This window comes from Dipteris shenzhenensis, chromosome 9 (genome assembly GCF_047967505.1).
Source record: "Dipteris shenzhenensis isolate YYH24624 ecotype China chromosome 9, Dip_SZ_1.0, whole genome shotgun sequence".
NCBI lineage: Eukaryota > Viridiplantae > Streptophyta > Polypodiopsida > Gleicheniales > Dipteridaceae > Dipteris > Dipteris shenzhenensis.
This window is the reverse complement of record NC_141604.1, coordinates 50,585,636-50,599,732: the sequence shown is the minus strand read 5'-3', so window position 1 is coordinate 50,599,732 and position 14,097 is coordinate 50,585,636. Positions and strand designations below refer to the sequence as shown.

Sequence of the window (14,097 nt, the reverse complement as noted above, 5' to 3'; positions counted from 1 at the left end):
ATAGATGGCCTCCTCTTCAGAGAACAGCCATGCTTTTGCTGACATAACCATACTTTTCCAAATAAAGCCCTCCTAAGGGAACTAGACCTAATCCAATGCTAGCTCTAGTCTAAACCATGGGTTGTTGCCAGCACCTGATTAGACTATGCTTATATCCCGAGATCAATATGAGAAGGTCCAGCCTCAGAATGTTCAACCTCCCTCCAAGCCCGTTTCCCCCCTCTCCGCCGCCTCCTAGCTTGTTCTTCCTCTGCCCATTCCTACTCCATCCTCCCCTTCTTTCCTCCTGCTTGTTCTTCCTCTGCCCCTTCGCGCTCTCCTCAATCAGACCATGCTTGTATCCCTGCATCATTATCAGGAGGTAAAACCTCAGAAAGTTCAACTTCCCTCCGAGCCTCTCCAATTTTCCCCCTCTCTACCTCATGGCTTTTTCTTCCTCTGCCCGTTCCCACTCTCCTCCTACTCCCTTCTGTCCTCCATTTGTGCCTGTCTTCTTCTAGGCATTTAACGAGAAAAATCACCCCGCTTCAGTCCTACCCATTTGGGTAACGGGTCTACCCGAAGCAGCCCATCCTTTCCCCCCTTTCCTCTTCCTCTGTTTTTAAAATCTCATAGACCCTTCAGTCTTTCAAAGACTTTAATAAACTTTCTTACTTTTTAATTTCTCACAGTCCCCTCTCGTACTCGTTCGCTTTCTTCGTCTCCCCGCCCCTTCTCTCCTTTTTCCCCTTTTCCCCACCCCCGTTGCCTTTTCTCCCTTCTTTTCCAAAAAAACAATTTTCAGCTAAAGGATCAATTCAACTTAGAATTTGGACCCAGGACTCCACATGGTCACCATGTTGGCTTGGCCAAGGGAACTCAAATGGTAGCATCCTCACTTTCTCCTAAGGAAAAGAAACAAATTAACACATAGCCGCACTCAAGACGGATTGGAGTTTCTGCGAATGGGAGAGATGGCCATTACAAAGATTGGAGTGCAACCCAGGCAAGTTGCAACTGGTGGGGGCTGCTCATGTGAGAAGGAAGCGGAGGGTCGAGTAGGCAACTTTGAAGGGCAAAGATGGGAAAGTTTGTGGAAAAGGTCTGAATGAGTGGCTTGGTTGTTGTAGTGGTAGAGGGTGCTCAAGTGGTACAGATAGGCACCAGGTTGACGAGGACTGTAGTTGGCTGGTGAGGACGATCTTCCCCTTTCCGAGTTGTGCATTTTTTGCCAAGTGGGGGAAGCCTTGGCCAAATGGCCAAAAAATGCATTGTAGACATTGATCGATTTGCTTGCAACCTCCACCTCATAGTGGAGCTCTCCTCCTACGGTTTGCGAAGGAAGGGAATCCGAGTCCTCTACTATAAGACAAACCTTTTGCACTCCATCATCCATAACTATCCAAGCTGCTGAAATGGGGTAGTCGAGGTGGAGGGAATAGGTGATGGCGGGGAATGTGCGGTTGGGGGGTCCTTCCTGTAGTCGGCTGGCAAGGGTGGTCTTTCCCTTTCTAAGCTAGGGTGTATTCTTTGAAGTGGGGAAGTCTTGGCGAGCGGCCAAAAAATGCATCACTGGGTAGCGTGCAAGTTCCAAGAGGTACCTATTCATCACGACAGCCCTATCCTTCCCTTGAGTTGGACCATGGTGAACTCGAATGTGCATAGGTTTCACGATCATGGGAGACAACAACCCAGAGGATGATCCTCCAGCAAGAAATGCAGTGACCCTAGTTTAGCTCGGTGGACATTCTCATGCTACAAGAGCACATGTTCTCAATAGCATATATTTGACATAGGTGATGCCTCCTCTTACCGTATGCTCGGAGATTTGTTACCCTATTGGGACGGAGCGAGGATAACAACTTGGAGTTTGGCTAGGAAGAGCCTCCTTTTAACTCATCACCTTAAGATCAAGATGTTGAATGTGTATGCTTTTGCTTGTAGACAGTAGAGAGGACCCTTCTAGCGATAGCTCACACATTGCTTGCCAAATGTGGACTCTTGGGTTGTTCGAGGAGATATGAACAAATTGGAGTTTGGCTAAGAAGAGCCTCCTTTTAAGAGGTAGCCATGGTTTGGGAGCATTTAACCTTTTCTATCAAAGGCAAGGATCCAAGAGCAAAAGTTAACCAGGTTGCAAGGGAGCCTTAGCTGTTCCTTTGGCTAGAGCCAACATGATGATCTGCTAGACAAACTCAACAACTTTAAATTGGAGTTTAGGCTAGTCAAGAGGAGGTTCCACAAGGATTCTGGTAGGTACCACCATGTCGTACGACTCCCACATCGCACTTTGCCTAGAGCAGTCAAAACATAGTCAGAATCGTAGACTACCTCTATTAAGAGGAGGTTCGGCATGTTCCTCCCTTCCCAAAAGTTACTCGGCACAATGGATGGCAAAAGGCGGAAGCCATTCAAAGGAATACTACAGCAATAATGGAATAAGCCCTCACTCAATGGCAATCTATTCCAAGAGAAGGAGCAAGACCTCACTTCTATTGAGAGAATGAGGAACCTAAGGGGTCCATTGAAAAATATGTAACCCTAAGACATGCATGCAACAAGAGAGGTTTTTAACCACCACTTTTAACATAACGATTACATAAGGGGTTTATTTATTCACAGTCATTTGAAAAAGTTCAAACTTCCTAATGTAAAAAGATTAACGTAAAAAGGTTTATTTCTTCACATTAAGAAAATTTCCAAGGCACATAGATCCAACGCCTTCATGAAGAGGAGGGCTAGAAGCATATTTACCCTGAGATGACCATGTCCTTCCATACCTAATTCTAGGCTGAGGACCCCATGCCGTATATAGAGGCCACACACAAGGAGATTTTGGCCCAAGTTCCATTAGTGGTTTTTTCAGCCCATGAAAAATCAGCCGGAGGTTCAATTCATAGACAACTAGATGCTTGAGGTTAAAGGCCCTCCTGTTGGATGGACTTTCCCAGAAGATCATTTAGTCAAGATTGATGCCCCTCCCATTCTCTCATAGGTGGATATACCTTATTTCCAAGGGGAGACTCCCCCCCCCTGGACGTAGACTACAAGATCTTAGCTAAGGTCTTGAGTCTACATCTGTGCCATTTCTCCGATACCTTTTTTGACACGTTAGATAGGTTTTGTTTAAGAGTGACGCATCCTGAACATCTTCACCGCTCCGGCGGTCATCAAGAGTCTGAACCTCATCCTCCTAGTTTTGAAAGGCCTATGAGAGGGTAGGTCTTCTAGCATGAGGAGACTGGACTTCTTAGTACAGTGGATCAGAGGTTCCACCTGTACGTAGGCAGCTCTCATTGACAATTACTCATCATAGGTCAAACAACGGAGATCGTTTATTTATTACCTCACCTCTTTTGCTCCTTTTTGTTAAGGAGGCTGCGGGATACTTTAGGCAGGTCTGGGATGTGTCTCCCAATCTAATAGAAATAATTACTGGAACCAGATTTCAGTGACAATACAAGCCACCCTTTCTATGCAGGCATCGGCTGCTAGTCTAGAGATGGTGAAACTACTCTTCTTGTTTAGCCTGGTGAGACCCTTGGCTTTAAGTGGATCGCTAAATGTCTAGCTGCATGCTATAAATGGCGTAACACTAAGGATTGACATATCTACTGAGTAGCAAGTGACTCCAGCCCTTGAGATCGTTCACCATAAGCTTTTGTTTTGGAGCCTCACTAAACTCTCCCATGTAGGTAAGGCTCCGTTGTACTCTTGGTCTCAGTCACAGACTCCCACCAAGAGTCACACCTAGATCACATAATGGTCACCTGAGCAGCATGCCAAGGTTGTTAGACCTTGGTCACACCTAGTCGCACCGTGTTCACATGTGTTCACATCTTGGTCACTCTGGAGCGACCAGTACATGACTTGGACATGACTTGGACATGGCTTGACAGTACATGACTTGGACATGACTTGTATAAGACCTAGACATGACTTGGATATGACGGGAGCAGTACATGACGGAGGAGTACCAAACCTCAACCTCGACCGACCATAGTCAAAGTTGATCAGAGTGAAGTACTGGTGCACTGGACCGTAGTAGTTAACAGAGTGCACAGGTGCATAGGCGGTACACCTATTGGTGCACATGGGAAGTAGTCCAGCAAGAGGTATAGGTGGTGCACCAACCCTCGCAACCAACTAGTGTCAAGAGCACATGAAATAGACAGGAGTACACATGGAGCACTGGATTCACTGACTCAAAACAGGCTAGAGAGTTGCAGAAGCCATCAAGGACGAAGTGGCCAACAAACGGCAGAACGGCTAAGGATGTAGGAATACATCCAATAGGAAGAAGGGAAGGGGATTTCTAGTGAAGGGGAGCAGATGAGGTGAAGGTGAAGAGGGGGAAACGGGAGGCAAGGGGAGACATTCTAGCAAAGGCGGAGGGCGTGAGTGAGAGAGAGAGGCTGGAGTCAAGAGCTCGCCTCGTGTGTATCTTCTCCTGGTGTATCAGTCATCTGGTGTAACTTTCATGAGTGTATGATTCATTCCTTCTAATGAACTATGCTTCTTCCCATCTCTGCTAGCTCCTCTAAGATCTCTTCCCGTTGTGTTCTCCTCCCCTCCTCTCCCTTCACCTGGTATAACGGACCCTATGTCATGTGGTTGGAGTTCTGTTCCATTCATATTGAGGGTTGGCTTTTGTGACTTTGTCCCACCTTGGTCTTCTTCTTGCTCACATCACTCCTGCACTTGAACCGCTCGCACATCGTCGACACCATCAACTGGCACTCGCCCCACGCACCATCCGTGACACCCATGGCACGTCCTGCTTGCTTCTTGCACCAGTGGCCCTAGGCCTCCGGTAATACTTCCAGAAGTGTTAGGAACCCCCCCGCCCCTCAGACAGGCTCTGGTGGCTGAACTGGTGTTGTTGGCCACATTGCATTGCATTGGTACTTCCACAGAAGGTACAGTGTACAGCTCAAACAAATGGTTTGGAACTTTCTAGGCAGGATCTGACGTTACAAGGGACACCAAAGCTCATGTTGCTTGGCAAGCAGTTATCCTCCCTGAATTCGAGGGAGGATTGTCCAATTACTATGAATCAAAAGTAGCATGTCATGAAGAAAATGGCATAATTGGTCCTTGTGACCTCCAATTATTTGTCAATTGCCGATCTCTTAGAATTCTGCACCTAGTTTTCTCAAATTTAAAGCCCAAAACGAGTTGTGCGAGTTTTTTATTCAAATATTCCAATCTTTGTACTTTCCTGTTGTTGGAGCAAAGAAAATCCTAAGTATGAAGTGAAATAAGTAAACACTTTTCCTTTACTCTCCAAGAACACTTACAAATTTTATGACTCGTATGCCTCAAAGCAACTGATACCTGAAATCTTCCTATCTTACTAAGTTCCTACCAACTAGTCTTATGTGTACTTGAACATTAACCAGTCTTATTAAGTATCCCCAAGCTCATAGAGCATAGATTTCATGGCTGGGAAGTCTTACCAAAGGCACAGCCAAGGCTCAACAAAGTCTTGAAAGCAGCCGCAATACATTTTAGTCAGACAAACATGATTCGGTGCTGACACAAAATGCAATAAAGGCACAGCAAAGTCAAATCAAAGCACCTTTTTTCATTTTCGCCATAGTCGTTGTAGGCAACAATATCATTTCTGGAGTAGCTGTTCTACTTTGGTCTGTGTGAACAGCTAATAAGGGTAAATCATTATGCAAATCCTTTGAAATGCCTGATGCTTTGCCTTCTTGTTGGCTAGTTCTCTCATCTGAAGCTTCAAACAGATTGCCAGCTTGCATTTCACCAAGGTCCATCCTCTTGTCCTCTGTTGAAATCCAGTTTTCACCATCTATCTGTAGACATCATTGACAAACACACAATTGACCCCTCCTGAAGTTACAAAGGCTTTGTCACAATGTTCATCAAGCCAAACATGAGGACTGGAATAAGTTCCTTGTCTCTCTTTCAGCCCTAGTTAGAAAAGTTCATAATCCAGGTTACCCTGTAAATGTCTTCTAGACTTATTTCCCACACTATTTGTTCAAATACGCATCATTTTCAACAAAAGACTTGTCAAAGCTTTTATATCATAGGTATTAACTTCCTTGAAACATGTTCAGAGGCAGCAGAAGACCAGTTATGCAATTCATACTACGATACTAGAATCATTATAACTAAAAACAGATTGCAGCAAAAATGCAGGTATATGGCACCAGATTTCATGCAATCCAAACATGTCGCAGCTCTTACACTTCTAACTCTTTGGAATCAAAGTCACTAACTCAAAGAATCTGGAGAACCCAAGCTCAAAAACTTGCTCAAAACACATGGCAGGGTTCTCAATCAGCACCTCAGTGAGAATCAAAGCCTCTACTGAAAGGACCATTCACATTCAACCTTAAAGGCATCTCCCGAGGAAAGACATATCAATGGGACGCAGACTTTCCTCAAGAAAAATGTAGTATACCTTCTCAGATTTGCACAAGGAGTCCCGCAGGGCAAGATTTTGTGATTCGAGCAGCTGACATGAAGAAAAACAGAATCCCCAAAGGTAAGCTCAATATCTTGTTGTCTCTTTGTCTGTCAGGCTGTCATTAGGGTGACAGTGTTTGAGATCTAAATTCTTCACGCCTGTCTTTTAGACATTACTCCCAAAGGGGACTATTGCTGATTGAAACAAAAGTCCAAAAGCATACCTGTATTTTACCATAAAGTGAAGCAATCAATGCTTCTAATTCCTGGATTTTCTTCTTTGCAGCTATCAATTCAGATCCTTTCTCAAAGTCCATTGTCTGTGTACCCTGTTACGGCAACTTCACAATTGCTCCCATCTCTATGAATCGAATCAGTCTCCCATCACTGCAACACACCCAAAGGAACTTTGGACCAAGGAAACACTAAAAAGTACCTAGATAGCAAAGTATTAGACAGCCATGATATATTTTAAATTAAGATAAGGGCATGCTTTGAAAGTATTAGATCATCCATTTCTGTAACCTTCACATCGGCAACCGTATATGTAAAACCTGTTTTTTTTAATTTCCAACCTCGTGTGACATGCAGGAGCTCGAGATGCCCCAGATACCATGAGATCCATGGCAAATGCCAATTCTTTTAAGCAAGGGTTCCAGGAATCGATTCTTTGACTACTGGACCAACGATGTGCCACAGCTTTCATGTCAGTTATGACACTCATGGATCAGTAGCAGATTAGGACCCCAAACAGCAGAGGATCACAGAGGCCACACTGAGCGGTTATTACAGAGCAGAGACCCCAGACAGCATAGTTTTTTACATGAAAAGAGCCCACACTGAGCAGTTATTGCAGGGCAGAGACCCCAAGCCCACTCTTCAAAGCCACCACAGCAGTAGAACATCTCCAAGCCAGCAAGCAGGTGTCCCACATAAGGTACTGTTTCACCTCATCACAGAATCAAGCTGCTTCACAGCACCCACGGGTGCACCCCACGAAGCAGAGCAAAGCGACAATGACACATCTCAAAAATGCTACAAAAGGCATTGCGACTCTAGATGGGATCCTAGCCATGGTTGTGTGCATCTTAGATCACTTATGACAAATCACATGCGGGGCCCAGCTACTTCAAATTGCATGATGCACCATCTAGATTGGTGACTCTTTCCTCCATCCACAATGTATCCACAGCTTTTTCTCTTGTTACACTACATATATAGAGGTGTGCAAGACACCTCTAGTTCCCCTATGGAAAGTTCTAAATCTAGTGTTTTTCAGCTTTTAGTCTCATAGGACATTTTGGTCTTTCGCAGACATTGGTAAAGCTCTCTCTCTCTCTCTCTCTCTCTCTCTCTCATCAGTTCTCACCTTTGCCCCTCCGGCAATGTTGGGATCTTTTGTCACCCGTCTTTTTCGTACAGTCAAGAACTTGAAAATTCTTGACCCCTCCACATCGGAGGAGATTTTTGTACTGATGATTAGGTCCCATGGGTCATTTTTGGCCCCCCGAGGACGATAATAAATTCTACTTCTACTTCTACTCCTCATACACCTTGTAGGCCCATCTAACCCCATCGGCTCCAGCCCTGTCTAGTCTCTCTCGCTCCAACCCGTCAGCCCCAAATGGTCTCGCAAGCCCTAGCCGCCACCGCCGCCTAGGTCATCGTCCTCGAACTAACCCTAACCAGGCCCAAGCTGCCACCCACAGGTTTTCGCACAAAACAGGTCAAGGGGAGGCACAGTAACAACCCATCCCAGCCCCAAGCTGAGCTGAGCCCCTGGCTCAATCTAGGGTGTTAGAGACATCTTAAGGGCCCCCGATTTACTCATTGGCCAACATGGAGCTCCCAAAGGTGAGACTTTTGCCACAACCCCTAGCAGTAAACCCTCCTACTCTGATATCGCAGCAATGCCCAGCCCATATACATTTGCATTACAAGCGAAGGATTGGATTAGATTCACAGGAACATATATATTTTCTACAACAGGAAAAAAGGAACCTCCGACTCATGGTTGCAGCCCTCGGGAAAAGGTAAAGGAGATGGAGAACAATGGCAAGAAAGAAATCATATAGGAAGTCCTATAGATACATAGTGAAGCAGCGCCTGCACCATAGTTGGTGACCAAAGTCCAAGACAGGATTACCAATCAGGTCAAGTCTATGAAGGAGGAAATCTCAGCAACAATGGACAGCAGGCACTTGGGCAGGCAGGTTTTCGAAAACAGCACTCCACCCTGGACCACATTTTCACCCTGAGGGCTATTATTGAGGAGGCGAAGTCAAGGCATCAGAAAGCCTACACTTGCTTCGTAGACTTTCGTAAGGCATTTGATACTATCCCACGCTCTCACCTAATCAGGACGTTACGGGAGTTGCAACTCCCAAAGATCATGATTTGGGGGGTCATGAGTCTGTATGAGTCCGTTAGAGGGAGGGTACGTGCCCCATGAGGCCTACAAACTGGGTTGAGAGCACTATCGGAGTAAAACAAGGTTGCCCCCTATCACCGACTCTTTTCGGGCTCTATATCGATGAGATCACTTCTTTTGTCGATCACCTAGGTGAAGACGGTTCGCTTCTAGCTGACCTCATGGTGCAAATATTGTTGTACGCCGATGACATAGTCCTCATATCATCCTCAACAGAGGGACTATTGAAACATCTAGAGGCTCTAGAGATGTTCTGCAGAGAGAGAGACTTGACAGTTAACCTTGGGAAAACCAAGGTTATGATCTTCAATACCTCGCGAGCAGTGTCCTGTCGCCAAAGCTTCACATACCATGGCGAGCCTATGGAGATAGTGCGGTCTTACACATATTTGGGGATAGTGTTCACTGGACCAGGTTTCATGATGATCCATGAGGGTATAGCACGACTCACACGAGGACAAGGTGCTCTGGCTCGACTAGAGAGGCGATGCTTCCAGGCACCCTTCCAGGACCCTCCGACAAAGGGTTGGCTTTTTGACACGTTGGTGAGACCGATTGCCATGTATGCAGCACCTGTCAAGGGAAGTGATATTCAGCAACAGTGTGGCGGAGATTTGAAAGGTTACAGGTAACTATGGGATCCAGGATGATTCGGAGTAAACCCTCAGTTCCCCATCAGATTATACAGGCAAAGTTCGCCATGACCCCTCTCCAGGTTGATGCCATCTTTCAGACAATGACGTTCCTCCACAGAGTCTGGGCCTTACCCCAGTGGAGATTACCAAGGTTAGCATTAGAGTCCTCCTGCCGACTAGCAGAGAGCAGTGTTGAGATGGCATGGTATGCACAGATATCCACGTGGTTTGGTAGTCACGGTATTCAAATGGACAGACTTCCCCCCTTTCATCAGTACAGTCTAGATGCACCACCCGAGATGATCCCATAAGATGAGATCAACCGTATTATACGGTTGGACCTCTTCCAGGTCCATACATCTAGGACTTGGGGCCCCACGGAGGAGCATTTTCTATGTGTCTGCCCAGCCTATTATGAGATCCGAGGACTATATCACTGCCTCTTTCAGGAGGGACATGGCTTTGGTCCACTTACATGACTGATCCATTTTCACGATTAGGTTTGTGTTGGGCTCTATCTGATTGAGATGCGATGATAGAGAGACACACTGATGCGACAGACCAAGGAGCAGCAAGGACTAATGCCACACGCCACCCAGATTGACAGATCACAGACTTTTGTTACAGACTTCTATGCATTTGAGTCAGCTGCCGGTGAGAGGAGCTTGATGAGATGAGAGCATCATGGATTAGCAGTGGGAGTGTCCACCACGATGCTGCCAAACGAGGGAAAGACACTCCACGTGCGACACGGAGAGGGAGCACAGCACGCACGATCAAGGTTCTGTCTATCTTAGCCCTCCTCAAAGGTGACCGCCAGAGACGAGGTATCAACCTTGACTTAGCCCACCGGATCCAGAGATCGAGGAGACCACGCCCTCCCCCATGTCGAGAGACAGCTCGACAGACACAGCATACAAGAGCTCCTCACATCTCATCAGAGAACCACTAGGTTACGTGGATATACGGAACCTAGGAGTGCTAGCTCTGAGCACCTGATATTTTCTCTGTTCTTTTGCTTTTGCTATTGTAGTATTTGGACACTTGATTCACTAGTTTAGCATTTTAGCACTTTAACTTTCAGCAAGGGTCTTAGTGAACCCTTTGCTTCAGCCCTCTGTGGCTTGTATGAGTTACTTTTTGCCTTGTGCTTTGTCTCATAGGCCCGTAAGGCCTCTTGCAGACGTTAATACATCTCTCTCTCTCTCTCTCCCTCTCTCTCTCTCTCTCATATATTGACCACCTACCACCGTACCAATACTCACTAGGTGCCCCTTTCTTGCACCTAACAAAACAAGAGATCCATCAGATCATTTGTGCCGACCTATGCTGGACATCCCCATACCCACACACAACCAAGATGGTTTTCTACAAAGAGCATTTCCTTCATCTTGATGATGATGGATTTAATCAAACGCCATGGTACTCAATCCACCCGTTCCCTACACTACGGATCAAGATGGTTTTCTACAAAGAGCATTTCCTTCATCTTGATGATGATGGATTTAATCAAACGCCATGGTACTCAATCCACCCGTTCCCTACACTACGGCCAGCTTTTAGGGCATCATCTCATAGCCTCCAAATGAAGGCACGCCACGAGATTGCAGCCACACGACATCCTAGAGATCTGAGATTCTGCACCCTAATGCTACATGGCCCCTCACAACAAGAGATCACGCGCACCACCTACAGTATCCCAAAAGTAAGCTCCAGGGGGCGGACATCCCAATACGTGAAAAAATAGAAGATGCCTATAGGCCAAGCCTTGCAAAAACGCTCACACCTTTTGACGATTTTCTTTACCTTGATCCCAAATAGCTCAAGGAGTATAGATGATATAATGCCAAATATTGATGAGGGTGGCCGCAGTTTTGCTGCCCCCATCACAAGACTGCATTACGATACAAGTCAAACATGGTTGTCCTTTGTCACCATTTTTTGCCTCTGTATTGCCGAGCTGTCCATGTTGATTGGCACTCTTGGGGAAAAGGTTTCATCCCAGGCTAGGATGGGAGAGAGTTGAAAAAGAGTCAGATGCTATTCTAAAACCCCTACCCTTACAGTCTTAAGCGATTTAACCAATCACCGTTCAACTGAATATGGGCAGGCACCAAAGTAGCTGGTCCACCTGGACAATTTGGAGTGTGTCGTATCTCTGCAAAGCTAATTCAAGGATGCCTTTGAGATGAGGAGGCAAATCGGTATGAGACCAGCCCTATAAGATCACATGAGGGTCCCTCAAAACCACTCAGCATTGAACCAGCACGCTTTGAAAATGAAACAACGGCTATTAAACGCAGTGGGCCTACCTCTTCGTGTGACTACTTGTGACGTCATACCCTATGATGCCCCTGCATGTCCAGGAATAAGAGCGTCCATGAGCACTGATCCGCTTGAGAACCGAAGCTCGCCTGCCTTTAACTGTAATCACTTGGACATTGAGCAAGATAAATTGGAAGCAAAAATTGTTTGCTCTTACTTTTGATGTCTAACCGGCAATTCACATCCGGCCTGTATGGAAGTGAGATCTGCTTACATGGCAGCTTACACTGGTGACAAGTGGAGCTTTTGTTGCTGCTAGACTGCTAGACTGTTGTTTAACTACTTAATATATTAATCGAGTAGGCTCTTTATATTGCAAACTCCACGGTAGCCGCACTTGCCTACCGAGGTTGCAACTCGCGATCAAAGCCTACTGGCAGTTGCCCGTCGATAGGGGCAAAAAGGGTGGGTAAGCGGGTGCGTGAGTTTTTGGCCCTTGGAGGCCTAAGTAAAGCCGATGGCATTGAGAAGCTCATTTTTTTGAGGGATTTGAGCCACTTGGTAGAAATCTAAAGTCTCTTCTCTCTCCACATTTTTAGCCCCCTCCTCTCCTCTTCTCTCTTTCTCTCTCCACCCCTCCCTCCGAGTCCGGACTCCCTCTCTTCCTTTCTCTCTCTTTCTTCCTCCTCTTGGGAAGGCCTATTGAACGATACATATCATTCATCTTGTTTTCTCCTTTTTTACTAAGCTCTTTATAGTTTAAAGCGTCAATGTTTTTCTTCTGTGAGTATGTGAGGAGTGAAAGTAGAACACCTAGGTCTCTTTTATTTTAGGTAGCCTCTTCATGACTCCCCTCTACAGTGAGTAGAAAATCTACCAAATTCAACAAAACCAAGTAGTGTACAATCACTTTTGCTCCGGTAAGGTCACCATGAGTGCAAAGATGCTCGAAAGCTATAAGAACACTAAGGAGGTGGTGTCCACATCTATATGTACATTTCCCCATTTAATCTGGTGGCCATGATGCAGATGTAGACCCACCAATAAAAAGCAATGATGCAAACACATGCCCATCAATTAGGGGCTCTCATCATGAGGGTAGCTTCAAGAAGCCTATTCCACATAAAAGTAGTAGCATTGGAAGGTTGAAGAAGAATGGAACTGTCCAAAAGTGAAGCAAAAGAATAGGTCCCCCTATTCGAAAAGAATTCAAAAATGTATTAATTAGTGGAAAAGGTTAGAGAGGAGGGGTGGAAAGGAAAGGGGAGGGTAATGGGGACGTTAGGAGAGGAGGCCCTCCCCTCTTATTAATGAGGGTGAAAATTTTTAATCTTTATGCTCTAATTTTATAAAAATCTTCATTTAGCCTCATGGTAAGACCTTGTGAGTGACTTTTAAAGGGTTTGACTTCAAGTCCCCCTTCACATGAATTTTGAAACTCTCTCTTTGACCTTAGCTTCGTTGGGGTACTCCAACTTTTCACCTCACAAATCAATTGAATTTCTTAATTGAAAAGTAATGGTCTTTTCAATTATCCTTCTTTGTAGCTTAAGTTATATGCATGGGAATAATTTGTTGAGATTAAGGCCTTGAGAATAGGTCGATGGGAAGTATAGATGAGCACACTAATGCAGGAAATAGGTCCCCCCATCTTAGAAACTTTGTAAAGTCTATTAACTAGAAAGAAGGGAGCAGGGGGGAGGAAGGGGGGTTCATATGCTTAATGTGTGCTTGCTAACCATGCCAATTTGTCTTATTTTTCCAGTCTTTAAGGAATTGCTATGCTTGGAGCTTGTTGAATCCTCGCTTCTCATTACAAAGTGAATTCCTTCCTCTTGCTTCTGATATGTCTGCTTCAATGCTATATTCTTTGCTTTGTTACTTCATATTAATGTTGGAAAGCTGGAGCATCGCGTCCTCTTTGCTTTGTTACTCTAAATCAATGTCGGAAAGTCAGAGCACTGCATTGTCATTGGATAGGATTTCCAATTGGTTTTGCATGGCAAGTGCATGTTCCTTCAACACAGAAATGGACATTAGGTCTAAGGCATTGTACTGGGTCAAAGAACCAAGTTTTGTACACGCTTGTGATACCGATTGAAAGAACCAATTTTTGCAACTAACTTCATTCGAACGTCAAAGATATATTGGGATCTCGTTGAAGATGCTTCAATTATGTACTCCTTGCCCTCTCTCAATATGCCCTGGTAAGAAAGTTTGTCTACCTGACAATCATTTTTCAATCATGCATTCTAATTGGGAAGCAATAATCCCTCTTTTGTATTTTACATGGCAATCTTTGTGAGTTATTGCATTAGCAGAGTTCCCTTTTTGCACAAGGGACAC

General features: G+C 45.3%; 1 protein-coding gene across 13 annotated transcripts in view; it reads right to left on the bottom strand.

Moving 5' to 3' along the window:
- The window catches only part of LOC147898793 (Pseudouridine synthase family protein), a 126,400-nt gene extending 114,106 nt beyond the window's left edge, over positions 1-12,294 (bottom strand). For 2 of the 13 annotated variants that reach the window (XM_087379786.1, XM_087379785.1), the window contains exons 1-4: positions 11,829-12,293; positions 6,645-6,807; positions 6,416-6,469; positions 5,561-5,801 (exon numbers count right to left, since the gene is read on the bottom strand). In XM_087379786.1, coding sequence (XP_087235912.1) covers positions 5,561-5,801; positions 6,416-6,469; positions 6,645-6,737 — 388 coding nt within the window. In that variant the 5' untranslated portion in view covers positions 6,738-6,807; positions 11,829-12,293. Of the gene's footprint in view, positions 1-5,560; positions 5,802-6,415; positions 6,537-6,644; positions 6,808-11,617; positions 11,750-11,798 lie in introns of those variants that run through there. The other 11 variants (XM_087379775.1, XM_087379784.1, XM_087379778.1 and 8 more) reach the window with 10 other exon arrangements.
- Between the last annotated feature and the right edge of the window lie 1,803 nt (positions 12,295-14,097).